Source organism: Pseudoliparis swirei, chromosome 6 (assembly GCF_029220125.1).
Source record: "Pseudoliparis swirei isolate HS2019 ecotype Mariana Trench chromosome 6, NWPU_hadal_v1, whole genome shotgun sequence".
NCBI lineage: Eukaryota > Metazoa > Chordata > Actinopteri > Perciformes > Liparidae > Pseudoliparis > Pseudoliparis swirei.
The window spans coordinates 24,893,254-24,909,869 of record NC_079393.1 but is presented as its reverse complement, the minus strand read 5'-3'; the positions used below and the strand labels follow the sequence as shown (position 1 = coordinate 24,909,869).

Here is a 16,616-nt window from a genome sequence, read left to right as displayed (position 1 = left end):
CTCTCTCTATATATATATATCAAATTATATATATATATACACTATCGTTCAAAAGTTTGGGGTCAACCAGACAATTTTGTGTCTTCCATGAAAACTCACTTTTATTTATCAAATGAATTGAAAATTGAATAGAAAATATAGTCAAGACATTGACAAGGTTAGAAATAATGATTAATATTTGAAGTATTAATTTTGTTCTTCAAACTTCAAGCTCAAAGGAAGGCCAGTTGTATAGCTTATATCACAAGCATAACTGTTTTCAGCTGTGCTAACATAATTGCACAAGGGTTTTCAAATCAGATATTAGTCTTCTAAGGCGATTAGCAAATACAATGTACCATTAGAACACTGGAGTGATCGTTAATGGAAATGGGACTCTATACACCTCTGGAGATATTTCATTAGAAACCAGACGTTTCCACCTAGAATAGTCATTTACCACATTAACAATGTATAGTGGGTATTTTTGATTAATGTTATCTTTATTGAAAAAACAGTGCTTTTCTTTGAAAAATAAAGACATTTCTAAGTGACCCCAAACTTTTGAACGGTAGTGTATATATATATATCTATATATTATATATAATTATATATATATACATTTTTTAAAATTATTTTTATTTATATATATTTAAATATATATGATGTATACAGCTGAAACATTGCCAGCGTTGATAACAAAGGCATTACATTCAAGTTATGTTCCTATTTGTTGATTCTGAAAGGACGTCACCTCCCAAACACACACAAGGAAAGGAGCAAGACAAAGACTCAGATGGTGAGGCCTTTATTAGTTCAACCACCAGGGCTTTAAATGTGACATTTATCCGTAGCCCTCAACCCTTTATTACCTCCATATAGGGCAGGCTTGTGCCCCCTCTCTCTCTGGTGCATGAGCCCCCTCTCGCCCGTTCAAACACCCCCTGCACACTGGGGATATTACCTTCATTACTCATGTGTTTACCCGGTGAGAGGAACAACATCCTTGACTTTTGCTCATTACGCAATGGAGGAAAGGAACGCTGAGGGATTTCATGACATTTGGAAAGTGTTTAGGTAGATCTCTACACTAGCGGTGGTGGAGGAGGAGCAGGAGGAGCAGGAGGAGCAGGAGGAGAAGGGGGTGGGGGTTGATGGCACAACTTCCTGTCTGTCTCTCCGCATCCCGCAGTGCATTGAGAAATAACTAAGCAGTGAAAGCCGCGCATTCATTCAAGGACCGTGACTCTCGCTGATGAAACCTGGAGGCTCAGTACGGATCTGACAGGAGATAGAGGAGGAGGGGAGGGAAGTGAGACAGAAATACAGGAGAGTATAGAGGGAAAGGAAGAACAAAATAAAGAAGAGGAGGATTTACGCGCCGGATTGGAGCCGTTATTTCCTTCCCTTTGCGATGGAGGATTTGTTTTACGCATGAAAACTTCTCTTCTCTCGACTCCTAAACGCTTTTACGCACAATTCACCTGAACATCAGTCCATTTTAGGATTCCGCGGATGCGTCGAGGGCACCGGACCTACCCAGGGGTGTAGCCGCGGTGCTTCTGGTGCGTCTTTTTGCGCTGGTGGAGACTGTGTGTGAGCGCGCGTGTGTGTTTGAGAGAGAGAGAGAGAGCGAAAGCGAGAGAGAGAGAGGTGTTCATAGTGGTCGTGGAGGATCAGCCGGATTGGCCGACCAGTCAGAAGGATGCTGGAGGGCAATGCCTGCAGAAAGAGAGGATGAGATTTGTCGGAAGGCGCTGGAGCTGCTGTCCGACCTGTGCTCCAAGGGGGAGGTGCAGGACGACCACTGCCTGGATTTCATCTACTACTTCAGGGACCTGGCCAGACCGCGCTACACGGACTCAGGTCGGGCTCCTCTATCTTCTCTGTGGCTGGTAAAGTAGATCCGATAGATGTTATTATAGGAACCTGCGGCTGTCCTAAAAAAAGAAGAAGAAATAAACGAAAGAAGAATCATCTAAAATATGCTGTTTTAATTCATGCACGAGCTCCGCAGAGGGTGAATAACATAAACATATTTTCTATTTTTAGAGGCGCATTTCGCAGACTTTTATCTCAAAAAGCAGAGCTTCTCTTTCAAACAGTTTGAAGAGACATACAACGGTACATGAATGTAATCCTTTGTATGCACGCGCCTCGTGCACAACCACATGGGGTTTCACTATATGCGAGAAGAGTGTGATCTGTGAACTTGTTGCTTGCATCCATTAGCACCCAGCAAGCACAATCGAATCAAGCAAAACCTCTCAGCTCAATATATATACTGTATATATATATATATATATATATATATATATATATATATAAAATATTATATTACTGTTTGGGCTGATACATATATATATATGTATATATAAAATACAAATAAATAAAAAAAGAGATATATATATATAGGCCTATATATAAAAAGTCCACCTGACTGTGGTATATATAGCAATATATATACACATATATATATATCCTCCTCCTCACACAGACTGACGCTTGTGAGTATTGGTCTGGTTTCTCTTTCACTGTGGAGGGAAAAGAAGAAGCCCCACCCGATCTATTCCCACAGCTCCCAGCACTTTGGAGGCATGAGTCTTGCAAAAACAATGAAGACCAGTGGTGTATAATGCAATTATTTTAGACTCCCAGTCGGTAGTTTAGTTGGCTTAGAATTGCTTCAATATTGAAATTAGAAACTATTTTCTGATGGAGGCCAGTCTGAAATAACCCCAGAAAAACTCCCTGGGACAATTTAAAATTTTAATAAGGAGGAATGTTAAATAATTACATCCACTGTGCACATTTGAGAACATAAAACTGTAGGAATAGTAGAAAAATACAACACAAAAAATACCACGGATTTCAGTTATTCTCTTTTGGGAGGATTTTAGAAAATCAGGCTTCTCTATTGCATTGTGCATATCAGAGCATGCAGGCTGTTTGATTATCTTTCCAATGTGTTATATGGTCTACAGTGTACATATATAGTACATTTCTCCCCGTCTTTGTGTGTTTACACTTATGTTTTTTCTTCTATTTTTTACATAATAGCAGCTGTGGCTGGGCCGCTGGTATTTAAACATGTTACAATCCATCATTAAACATGTATGATGAAGAGGAAGTTCAAGCTTCCAGAGTGGTTCCCCTGAGGAGCCATGACCCACTTCCTCTTGTATTCGACTGCTCTAAATGCACACGCACGCACGCACACACACACACACACACACACACACACACACACACACACACACACACACATCTATCCCTCTTAGTGGAGAGGAGGAGAGTTCTACTGCTCTCTCATTACTGGAAGTTTTCAGAGTTATTTCTATTGCAACCGTTTCAAAAAGGCACCAAACAATCCAAACAAGTAGGTTTCACGCACTTACACACGGATAGAGCCAGAGGTGGAATATCGTTATTTTACTTGTGCCACAACGCACAATTCAATTCAGTTTATTTGTATAGCCCATTTTCAGAAATTACAAATTTACTTCAGAGTGCTTTACAATCTGTACACATAGACATCCCTGTCCCAGAATCTCACATCGGATCAGGAACAACTCCCTAACAACCCTTCACTGGGGGAAAAAAAGGGAAGAAACCTTCAGGAGAGCAACAGAGGAGGATCCCTCTCCAGGATGGACAGGTGCAATAGATGTCATGTGTACAGAAGGAATCATTATACACAAATTAAAACACACTGTAAAAATAGTATGTATATTTTACAATGAAAAACCGTTAAATCACAACAGTAAGAGACCGTTAATTCAAAATAGGTTATATTCTGTTTCCACCACATTGAAAGACGGTATATATATATATATATATATATATATATAACAGCCCAAACAGTAATATATGCATGTATTTCTTGTAAAAAATATATTTTCTCACTGTTAATTGATGACGGAAATACACCGTCATATGAACAACAATCAATATCATAATTTTTACAATGATAACTTTTGTAATACATTCTGTCACTGTTAAATGTACAGACTACTATGCTGACTAGGGTTGCGTACATTTTGGTGCTTCCTTCGGTGCGTGTGCCGATTGAAATTGAAAAAAACAATTATTTTGAACTTCTCTGGTGACTCCACCCTGTTAGCAGGTTACAATCGGCAATCATTTAACTTTGAAAGCGGAGGCATGCACCGTGTTTGACTGTCTGCGTGAGGCCTTGTCGAGCACCTCAGCGGTCAGGCTGGGCGCGATGGGGAGACCGGTTCCCTTGAACACGTGGAGACCGATGAAGACAAGAGCAGCCTTAACTCAGATTAGTACTGTAACGTTGATTGCAAGTCTTGCATTCATAAAAGTAGGCCAACAAATAATAAATTAGCCATTATAACCATGTTTAAGCTAGCTCGTAGCTACGAGCTAGTGCGAGCTACGAGCACAACAGTCTGAAATCCGTTTTTGTCAGTGCTCCATGAGAACGGCTCTTACAGGGAATATGGCCAAAGAGGTTTTTAATGTTGCCATTGTCAATCGTCGTTTTGTGCTTCTTTTTTTTAAAGTATCGGTTCAGGCACCGTTTGGGCACAGGTATCGTTTGAGAATAATAAAAAAAAAACTATTTAAATGTATACTATTTGTGCAGCCTGCTACTCAGTGGACCTCCATGAAGGCAACAGCTGTGGAGGCTGGTTGGTGAGGCGACTGCGAGGCCTTTTTCCTTGACCTCAATTGTTGTCTCACCGTCACCCGCAAACTGAGAGGATACTTTCAGTTTTTGAAAATGCTGCATGTCTGCATTAAATATGTATGTTTCATCCTATCACTTCATTGTAGGCCCTTTATTGAGTGTGTGTGTTCAATTTAGGATTTACAGGACACATTTAGGAGATTATGACAATTTTTGCACTTGTCAAAAAATATGCGAATATAAGCCCCAATTTGACCCTTTGGACCTGTTTTGGGGCCCCTTTAACTTGCAGCTATCGGTCCCAAACTTTAGGGTATTCATATTCAGATGCCCCTCTTTGAATCTGAGGATCCAAGTTGATTGAAAGTATGAAAAGAGATAGAGGCAGATAAGGAGGAGAGAAGAGTTTGGTAGACTCTGAATCTCTGCCTGTCTGACTGATATCTCTCAGTGGATGTCTGCTCACCACCAGAAAATGAACCCTGACAGGACCGAGCTAGGTACATGTTGCACAACATCAGGAGAATACGGCCTCTTCTTACTCAGAAGGCGGCACAGGTTCTGGTCCAGGCTCTGGTCATCTCACACCTAGACTGCTGCAACTCCTTCCTGGCAGGTCTACCTGCTAAAGCCAACTATATCTGAATTAAAACACAGATTAGCACTTCAGTGGCACTTACTTCTGGTACTTTTGTAGTTCAACTTTCTTGAAGAAATGTTTCTTTCTGGATTCTTGTTGTTCTTAGTTTGTACTCTTGGTTGAATGCACTTATTGTAAGTCGCTTTGGATAAAAGCGTCTGCTAAATTTAAAAAAATTAACTAAAAGACTGGTTTTAAGGATTTTACACTTTCCTCTTGATCTTTTCTTTTCTCGGATCTTGAGAGTTCACATTTATCTTTTATTGACGTCATCAAAGGTAGGCGTGTTTTCCTGAACCAATCCTGGATTTTTTTTTTTTTTTAACAGACACATCATCGAGTTATTTTCACCTGATGTTATTGATAGAGGTTAACATATTTTCGGGTAGATATTACCATTGCGTGGAGACTGTGCCTTCCCCGGACAAGGCTCACATGTCCCAGGAATGGATGGACCGAAAACAAGTTCATAACTCCAGCTTTTTAAATCACGTTTTAAATCATGTTTTATTAATGATTCCCAAAATTCCCTGAGATGGACTGGCGACCTGTCCAAGGTGCACCCTGCCTTTGCCCGATGTCAGCTGGGATCGGCTCCAGCGCCCCGCGACCCTAAAGAAGGATAAGCGGTTTGGATAATGGATGGATTCCCAACATTATTTCCCAGATTTTTCCAAATACCTGCTTTTTTGTTTTATGAGAAGTAAACACGCCTATTGCTGTCATAATACGCAGGCGATACAACATATACAATAATAATAAATAAGACTAGAGTACACTTTTTTCAGTTAATAACAACATTGTAGAAAAGCGAGACAACAAATGGCAAAGATACGTTGATTAGAGACGTATTTGTAATACGTCAAATACAAACGTAATCTGGGGAGAAATACGTTTCAGTCAAACGTAATTGCAAATTACGTTTTTGCTCTGCCCAGGTGTCTTCCAGCTATGTGTCCTCAGTGCTTTCTTATTAGGTTGGTATATGATGATGGAAAGTGTTGTGTGAACATAAGTCACTATTTCGGACCATGGGGTACAACGCTGTTGTATTTACTCAGACTACTGTACACTACAAGACGTTGAAGAGACTGAAGTTGGACATCTTCTCCCATCTAAAGACATAAGTCAAAGATCATACAGTTGTCCGATGGGGCAAGAAAAAAATGTAGGTAAAAGACTTACTTAGTGTGTTTCCCAATGTTTCCCAACGTTTCAATCAAAAGCAATCAAATATATAAAAAGTAAGTAAAGTTAGCATATGTTACGTGCTGCCCAGCTTTCACACAGCAGAATAGACTGATACAAGTCAACAGCAACAACAATGTCCCACAGAAAGCACTTTAATTTCCTGGTCTCTATGATGAGGGATTTATTACATGTTTGGGGAAATAGGTTAGGGTCATTACACCCTTGATTGCATTGGTGAGGAATGGTTGCCAGGCAACATAACATTATTGGATATTTGGGATAGAAATCGTTGAGCCCCTGGTAATATTCGTGGAGTGCAATAAAGTTAATGGCTGAAATCTTTTAATCTCTTCTCTTTATCTGGAATCCACCTACCCACAACACTTATTTGAATCCCCTGCGTATACAACTACATTCCTTCAGGTGTTATCCACGCACAGATATCTAATTTTTCCCCACAGGGCACTGTGAAAGTCGTTTTTCCAGGACATTATCCCCATGCTTCCCACTCAGAAACACACTCCTATGCCCTTTCACCTCAGCTATTGTCTCTTATTGACCCGCTGCTGACTTGGCTGTTGAAGCTTATCGAGCAGCACTCAGTGCTGTGCTCCCCCTGGAGGATGGCGTATCGTACATCGAAGAATTTAATGAGATGTCTCGAGCCAGAGGCCCGCTCTCTGACTAGCAGTGGAAACAATAAATTGGTCATAATCACAGGCCTCTTGATACTTAATATGCTCCAAATACTTCTATGAAGCTGTAGGTTCAGATCATTTTATAGATATTCAAATGTACACTTTCTAGTAATGTGGTGTCAATAGGTTGTTTCCCGCTCAGAGACTCTGTGTGTGGTTTTGATTGTTTACATTATCCATGTGGTGGTTAATATTGGACCAAGTGGCAATCTTTTTTCCAGTCTCGTTGAACTAAATGATAACATTCCAACATTGACAGCTAATAATGTTTACCCTGTAAAAGCTATGACATGACAAATTTGAGGCATGAATGTTTGACCAATCAATGTCAATCGATCCAATAAAGTTAGTTCAATTTAGACTACAATGATCGATTTACCAAAGAGCAGTTCACATCCCCAGAGAAAATCATTAAAAATCATAACAGGCGGACCTTTCATTTCTCTCTGTCGTAATAGTGATATGGCGCCGTACGTGATGGCGCCGTACGTGATGGCGGCTGTGTTGCGAGCTCCCGGATTTTGTAGTAGTTTTTTGTTATTTATTCTTCTTATTGCGACTATTTTTGCACAAAACGTTAGCAGCCAGTTAACGTACGACAGATGCACACTTCTGGAGATTGGATCGGCAGTTGCTCGCCGCCTACCAGAGTTTTTCAACTCTTACTCGGACGTCCCGCCAGGAACAGTAGCGGAACTATCTCCGTCCATTTTAAGCGCGATCTCACCCAACCGTTGCCGACGTAGGGGTAAGCTAGATGGCGTGCTGGTTTGGCTGAGACGCCGAGCCAACCGCCCCCCACTATCCACCATTTTACTGGCCAATGTACAGACGTTGGATAATATGCTATGTGAGCTACAGTCTCGTATTCAATTCCACCGGAAACTAAGGACAACTGCATCATCTGCCTTACGGAGACATGGATGTCGGAGGAGGTTACCGACTCAGCCATCGAGCCGGGTAGGATTTTCCGTCCACCGCGGACAGAACAAAGACTCTCTCTGGTAAAGATCGTGGAGGGGGGGTATGTCTCATGATAAACAGATCTTGGTGCAACCAAAGTCATGTACATACTCTCAAGTCGTTCTGTTCCCCGGACCTGAGTACCTAATGCTCATGTGTCACCATTCTGGCTATCATGGGAGTTTAGAGCAGTCACCGAACTGCTGTGTACATTCCGCCTCAAGCTAACACGGACATAGCGCTGAAGGAACTCTACGGGGCGATCAGCGAGCAGGAGTCGGCACACCCCGAGGCTGCTTTCATTGTGGCGGGGGACTTCAACAAAGCGAACCTGAAGAAAGTTCTCCCGAAGTTCTACCAACACATAAAAGGCAACACGAGGGGAGCGATTCTCACCACTGCTACACTCCTTCCGGGATGGATACAAAGCCCTCCTCCGCCCACCGTTCGCAAATCGGACCACCGCCCATCCAACTACTCCCCGCCTACAGGCAGAGGCTTAAGCAGCAACCAATCGCTGTGAAGGAAGTGCAACGCTGGTCGGACCAATCGGAGTCTATGCTACAGGACTGTTTTGAACGTGCTGACTGGGATATGTTCAGGTCGCGTCGGACAACAACGTCAGTGAGTACGCGTCCTCAGTCACCGGGTTCATCAAGAAATGCATAGATGACGTTGTTCCTACCAAGTCGGTTCGGATTTATCCTAACCAGAAACCGTGGATAAATGGCGATGTTCGCTGCACTCCGCACGCGTAACACCGCCTTTGACTCCGGGAATATGGCGGAATACAAAGAGCCCGCCACGACCTCCGTAAGACCATCGGCTCTGCCAAGCGGGAGTTCAGGAACAAGGTGGAGGAAAAGCTCAAGAGCCATGACGTGAGAGGTGTGGAAGGGGCTACAGACAATCACGGACTTCAGAGGGAAAACCAGCTGTGAAGAGAACTCCTCTACCTCCCTCCCAGGCGAAGCTAAATACATTCTTTGCTCGGTTCGACGTGACGGCAGCTCCCGAAGGCAGCGCCGCCGAGGAGACCAGCCTGCTGATCATCTCAGAGGCTGACGTGCGCAGAGCCTTCAAGCGGGTGGACATCCGGAAGGCGGCAGGACCCGACCACATCCGGGCGCTCTCAGAGCATGTGCAGACCAGTTGGCAGGAGTCTTCGCAGACATCTTCAACCTCTCCCTGTCCCAGGCTGTTGTTCCTGAGAGCTTCAAGATGACCACCATTGTGCCTGTCCCAAACACCCCAAGGTAACCTGCCTGAATGACTGAGACCCGTAGCCCTCACCTCGATTGTCAGTAAATGCTTGAGAGGTTGGTCAAGGACTTCATTTGTTCCATGTTGCCTGCCACGCTGGACCCATGGCAATTGCATATCGTCAAAACAGAAAATGAACCCTGACAGGACCGAGCTAGGTACATGTTGCACAACATCAGGAGAATACGGCCTCTTCTTACTCAGAAGGCGGCACAGGTTCTGGTCAGGCTCTGGTCATCTCACCTAGACTGCTGCAACTCCTTCCTGGCAGGTCTACCTGCTAAAGCCAACTATATCTGAATTAAAACACAGATTAGCACTTCAGTGGCACTTACTTCTGGTACTTTTGTAGTTCAACTTTCTTGAAGAAATGTTTCTTTCTGGATTCTTGTTGTTCTTAGTTTGTACTCTTGGTTGAATGCACTTATTGTAAGTCGCTTTGGATAAAAGCGTCTGCTAAATTTAAAAAAATTAACTAAAAGACTGGTTTTAAGGATTTTACACTTTCCTCTTGATCTTTTCTTTTCTCGGATCTTGAGAGTTCACATTTATCTTTTATTGACGTCATCAAAGGTAGGCGTGTTTTCCTGAACCAATCCTGGATTTTTTTTTTTTTTTAACAGACACATCATCGAGTTATTTTCACCTGATGTTATTGATAGAGGTTAACATATTTTCGGGTAGATATTACCATTGCGTGGAGACTGTGCCTTCCCCGGACAAGGCTCACATGTCCCAGGAATGGATGGACCGAAAACAAGTTCATAACTCCAGCTTTTTAAATCACGTTTTAAATCATGTTTTATTAATGATTCCCAAAATTCCCTGAGATGGACTGGCGACCTGTCCAAGGTGCACCCTGCCTTTGCCCGATGTCAGCTGGGATCGGCTCCAGCGCCCCGCGACCCTAAAGAAGGATAAGCGGTTTGGATAATGGATGGATTCCCAACATTATTTCCCAGATTTTTCCAAATACCTGCTTTTTTGTTTTATGAGAAGTAAACACGCCTATTGCTGTCATAATACGCAGGCGATACAACATATACAATAATAATAAATAAGACTAGAGTACACTTTTTTCAGTTAATAACAACATTGTAGAAAAGCGAGACAACAAATGGCAAGATCGTTGATTAGAGACGTATTTGTCGTCAAATACAAGCGTAATCTGAGAAATCGTTTCAGTCAGCGTAATTGCAAATTACGTTTTTGCTCTGGTGTCTTCCAGCTATGTGTCCTCAGTGCTTTCTTATTAGGTTGGTATATGATGATGGAAAGTGTTGTGTGAACATAAGTCACTATTTCGGACCATGGGGTACAACGCTGTTGTATTTACTCAGACTACTGTACACTACAAGACGTTGAAGAGACTGAAGTTGGACATCTTCTCCCATCTAAAGACATAAGTCAAAGATCATACAGTTGTCCGATGGGGCAAGAAAAAAATGTAGGTAAAAGACTTACTTAGTGTGTTTCCCAATGTTTCCCAACGTTTCAATCAAAAGCAATCAAATATATAAAAAGTAAGTAAAGTTAGCATATGTTACGTGCTGCCCAGCTTTCACACAGCAGAATAGACTGATACAAGTCAACAGCAACAACAATGTCCCACAGAAAGCACTTTAATTTCCTGGTCTCTATGATGAGGGATTTATTACATGTTTGGGGAAATAGGTTAGGGTCATTACACCCTTGATTGCATTGGTGAGGAATGGTTGCCAGGCAACATAACATTATTGGATATTTGGGATAGAAATCGTTGAGCCCCTGGTAATATTCGTGGAGTGCAATAAAGTTAATGGCTCAAATCTTTTAATCTCTTCTCTTTATCTGGAATCCACCTACCCACAACACTTATTTGAATCCCCTGCGTATACAACTACATTCCTTCAGGTGTTATCCACGCACAGATATCTAATTTTTCCCCACAGGGCACTGTGAAAGTCGTTTTTCCAGGACATTATCCCCATGCTTCCCACTCAGAAACACACTCCTATGCCCTTTCACCTCAGCTATTGTCTCTTATTGACCCGCTGCTGACTTGGCTGTTGAAGCTTATCGAGCAGCACTCAGTGCTGTGCTCCCCCTGGAGGATGGCGTATCGTACATCGAAGAATTTAATGAGATGTCTCGAGCCAGAGGCCCGCTCTCTGACTAGCAGTGGAAACAATAAATTGGTCATAATCACAGGCCTCTTGATATTTAATATGCTCCAAATACTTCTATGAAGCTGTAGGTTCAGATCATTTTATAGATATTCAAATGTACACTTTCTAGTAATGTGGTGTCAATAGGTTGTTTCCCGCTCAGAGACTCTGTGTGTGGTTTTGATTGTTTACATTATCCATGTGGTGGTTAATATTGGACCAAGTGGCAATCTTTTTTCCAGTCTCGTTGAACTAAATGATAACATTCCAACATTGACAGCTAATAATGTTTACCCTGTAAAAGCTATGACATGACAAATTTGAGGCATGAATGTTTGACCAATCAATGTCAATCGATCCAATAAAGTTAGTTCAATTTAGACTACAATGATCGATTTACCAAAGAGCAGTTCACATCCCCAGAGAAAATCATTAAAAATCATAACAGGCGGACCTTTCATTTCTCTCTGTCGTAATATCGGTCAATAATTTATATTCCAAAATGGAAGTGCAAAGTGTAATTGTGGAAAATAATGAGAATTACAGAATAATTCAGTCATTTAACTTCAATTCAATTCAATTCAGTTTATTTTGTACAACGAAATAGCACAAATTACGAATTTGCCTCAAAGGGCTTTACAATCTGTACACATACGAAATCCCTGACCTTTGACCTCACATTGGATCAGGAAAAACTCCCAAAAAATAGAAAAAAAACTTTCAGGGGCAAAAAAATGAAGAAACCTTCAGGAGAGCAACAGAGGAGGATCCCTCTTCAGGATAGACAGAAGCAATAGATGCCATGGGTACAGAAAGAATCATTACAGAGTTACATAAACACAAAGTACCTATCTCCTCTTTTTTCTCTCCTTAAGGATGAATTTTCATCTCTCAATCACACGTTATTAAACCTCTCCTGAAGAAGCCCACTCTGGATCCAGAGGTGTTGGCTAACTACAGACCGATCTCTAACCTCCCCTTCCTCTCCAAGATCCTTGAGAAAGTGGTCGCAAATCAGTTGTGCGACTTTCTACATCATAATAGTTTATTTGAGAAATTTCAATCAGGATTTAGAAAACACCACAGCACCGAGACAGCACTGGTGAAAATTACAAATGACCTCTTAATGGCAGCAGATAAAGGACTCCTCTCTGTCCTGGTCTTGTTAGACCTTAGTGCTGCATTCGACACCATTGACCATGACATCCTGTTACAGAGACTGGAGCAGTCGATTGGCATTTCAGGCACGGCACTAATTTGGTTTAAATCCTATTTATCAGATCGATCTCAATTTGTATTTGTAAACAATGACGCCTCGATAACCACCAACGTTAGTCACGGAGTTCCACAAGGTTCTGTGCTTGGACCAATTTTATTTACCTTATACATGCTTCCTTTGGGCAATATTATCAGGAAACACTCTATACACTTTCATTGTTATGCAGATGATACTCAACTATATTTATCGATAAAACCAGAGGAGAGCAACCAACTCGGTAAAATTCAAGCATGTCTTAAAGACATAAAAACATGGATGACCTGCAACTTCTTGATGTTAAACTCAGACAAAACCGAAGTAATTTTAATCGGCCCTGAGCACCTCAGAGATCAATTATCTGGTGATGTGGTTTCTGTAGACGGCATTGCCTAGCATCCAACACCACTGTAAAGAATCTTGGCGTTATCTTTGATCGGGACTTGTCCTTTAACTCCCACGTAAAGCAAATCTCAAGGACTGCATTCTTTCATCTACGTAATATTTCAAAAATCAGGCACATCTTGTGTCAAAAAGATGCAGAAAAATTGGTTCACGCGTTCGTTACTTCGAGACTGGATTACTGCAACTCCTTATTAGCAGGCTGCTCTAATAAGTCTCTTAGGTCTCTCCAGTTGATCCAGAATGCTGCAGCTCGTGTTCTCACTAAAACTAAGAAAAGAGATCACATCACTCCTGCACTAGCTGCTCTGCACTGGCTCCCAGTAAAATCAAGAATCACTTTTAAAATTCTTCTCTTAACGTACAAAGCCTTGATTGGTGATGCACCATCATATCTTAAGGAGCTTGTAGTACCATATTGCCCCACTAGAGAGCTACGCTCACTAAATGCGGGACTACTTGTAGTTCCTAGAGTCTTAAAAAGTAGAATGGGAGCCAGAGCCTTCAGTTATCAAGCTCCTCTTTTATGGAACCAGCTTCCAATTTCAGTCCGGGAGGCAGACACAGTCACCTCGTTTAAGAGTAGACTTAAGACTTTCCTCTTTGACAGAGCTTATAGTGATGGCTGAATCAGGTTCACCTGGTCCAGCCCCTTGATATGCTGTTATAGGCTTATAGCTGCCGGGGGACGTTTTAGGATGCACTGAGTACCTATCTCCTCTTTTTTCTCTCCTTAAGGATGAATTTTCATCTCTCAATCACACGTTACTAACTCTGCTTTCTCCCCGGAGTCCTTTTGACTTCACGTCTTATGGGGTCATCGGACCCTATGAGACGACATAGATCCTATCTGCCTGATGGATCATCGAGGTCTGGGTCGTGGAATTCCTGACTATGCCACTGTCCTGTTGAGACTCCGCCCACTGTTGAGACTCCGCCCACTCCTCCTCCCCACCGCCATCTGCCTGATGGATCGTGGAATATGCCTACTATGAACTATTCATACACTCTGTCATATTCATTGAATGTATTTTAACTCTAAATCTGTCCTTCTGTACACATTACATCTATTGCATGTGTCCATCCTGGAGAGGGATCCTCCTCTGTTGCTCTCCTGAAGGTTTCTTCCCTTTTTTTCCCCCTGAAGGGTTATTTGGGAGTTTTTCCTGGTCCGATGTGAGGTTTTGGGGCAGGGATGTCTATGTACAGATTGTAAAGCACTCCGAGACAAATTTGTAATTTGTGAAATTGGGCTATACAAATAAACTGAATTGAATTGAATTGAATTAAATGATTATGACAGAGTGTATGAATAGTTCGTAGTAGTCATGGGCCACGATGCAGACCTCCACAAGAGACAGAAAGAGGTAGAGAGGAGGGGGTGGGCGGGGCGCATCAGCAACTGTGATGTTCACACCGGTACAGGAGTTGAATTGAAAGTTATTATCTGTGTAGGTGTGCTTGACAGTAAACAATAATAAACCGGCATCATTGTGAGGACCTTGTGTGTCTGATCAGTGTCTTTTCTGCTCAGGGACCTAACGGTGGGGGTGGTGGGCCTGTAATGAACCTACCTTAGGGGCACGGTGACCTTTAGGCCAATATCCACTCATCACTACTAATGCGTGAAACCACAGAGACTACAACAAAAACAACACTAAAATGGTGCATCCCATAAATGCCTGAAGTCAGTGGTGTTCATGGTTATTATCATGATATATGGAGTTAATAAGAAGGAACAGAGAGGTTTTGTTTGGCAATCTGTTTTTGTACAGCCTAGTATCCCAAGGAGGTCATATCTGAAAAGCCTCTGGCACATAATTTGCGAAGAATCAGCGTGGAGGTTAATTGATCGTGGGTTATTAAAATAAAAATTTAATAACAATAGTTCGGGCAGGAAAAAGACGATAGCAGATTAATTAGCCGATATCAGACGTAGAACATGCAGATATTTTCAGCAAAAGTGGGCCCAAATGATCACATATGGCCAATAGTTTTGCTAGGCTTGCAATTACGGTTAGCCTCATTTTAACGATCATTGCTTGTTAACCAAGCATGCTTCCGGCTTAACAGCAGTCTTCAGTCTGACGCATTAATAATTTCATACGATGATTATAATTTATGAATTTAGCTGGTGGTGGCTGCGCAGCCATCGGTCAGTATAATTATAGTAAAAATACATTTGATTTCTGTCGCGCTTTACAAGATACTCAAAAGTACCAGAACCAAAAGTTTGTGGAACATCTTAATTTTTTTTCTTTTTTTTCTGACGATGATTTAGCTTTAACATGTTTTAAAATGAGCTTCTAAACTGGCTACTTCGGGAACAACCTGTTTGTAGACTTCATCTCTCAACTCGAGTCTCCAATCTCAAGTTGCTACATTGCGTCATGTAAACAATGAGCAGCGCATGGAAAAATGAAGTCTTGGTCCGGAACCCCAGAAATATCGTCCCCCGTAGGCTTAGCCATCGTCAGATTTACAGTCGATGACCATCTTTGACCTTTTTGAATTTCTGAACAAATCCGACACCGCCAGTCGTTGCATTTTATGTCAATCTGTGCAATCTTAAATATGTTTCCATGAGCTAAACATGTCACATTGACTCTTGCATACTCGTGGACATTGGAACTCCAGCTTTAGGCTTTCTACGAGTCTTCTTTGTTTTTGGACGTAGAGAGATCAAAGCTATCACCTCCATAGGCTTCCTTCCTCAGGTGACCCTGCATTGCGATGCGTCCTTGTCACTGTGTTTCCTAATAAACTCCTCCATTCCTTAGAAATCAATTCAACCCCTCAGGTTAAGCAACATAGACTCATTTTCCATGACAGGCCTGAACCCAATGATCTTCTTTGTTTTTCTGGACTTTTACCGTTGAGGAGGTTCTTTAATAACTCTCAATGCTTCTCTGCCAAACCTTCGCCAGGCTCTGGAGAGATAGTTTGGAGGTCTTTCTGGAGTTTAATGTAGGGTCGTCCTCAATTGGCTTTTGGGTGTCACATTTACTGTCCTTCTTTGCTTTCAGCATAGCAACATTATGGTTATGGTATTGTAATTATTCCACACGTTCGTCAGCCGAGACACACATCAGCAGGATTCCAACCTTTATCTTGGCAACCAGAATTGTTAAATTGATCGTACTAGTGATTGCCTTTAGTTCAGCTTCTGGTCACAACGCACAACTTTTAACCCCTTGTAGGTTGCACTGGGCCAAATGTCTTTGCAAAATCTTTTAACTTGTTTAATTTATTTATGTCTACATCTATTTTTCAAAGCAGTTATTATTCCACACGTCAGAATTGTAGAAATCTAAATGAAATAATTTCAGATTTTTGTATGGCTTTATGTGTTTATGTTCCATTGAAATTGAAATTCACCAAACATTCCTTGAACAGCAATCTACATAACTGCCCC

At 41.8% G+C, this 16,616-nt stretch overlaps 1 protein-coding gene across 1 annotated transcript in view; it reads left to right on the top strand.

Moving 5' to 3' along the window:
* The first annotated feature begins 1,697 nt into the window (after positions 1 to 1,697).
* Positions 1,698 to 16,616, top strand: part of syt9b (synaptotagmin IXb) — a 54,463-nt gene continuing 39,544 nt past the window's right edge. Inside the window, 1 exon segment of the mRNA XM_056415691.1 lies at positions 1,698 to 1,845. Coding sequence (XP_056271666.1) covers positions 1,698 to 1,845 — 148 coding nt within the window.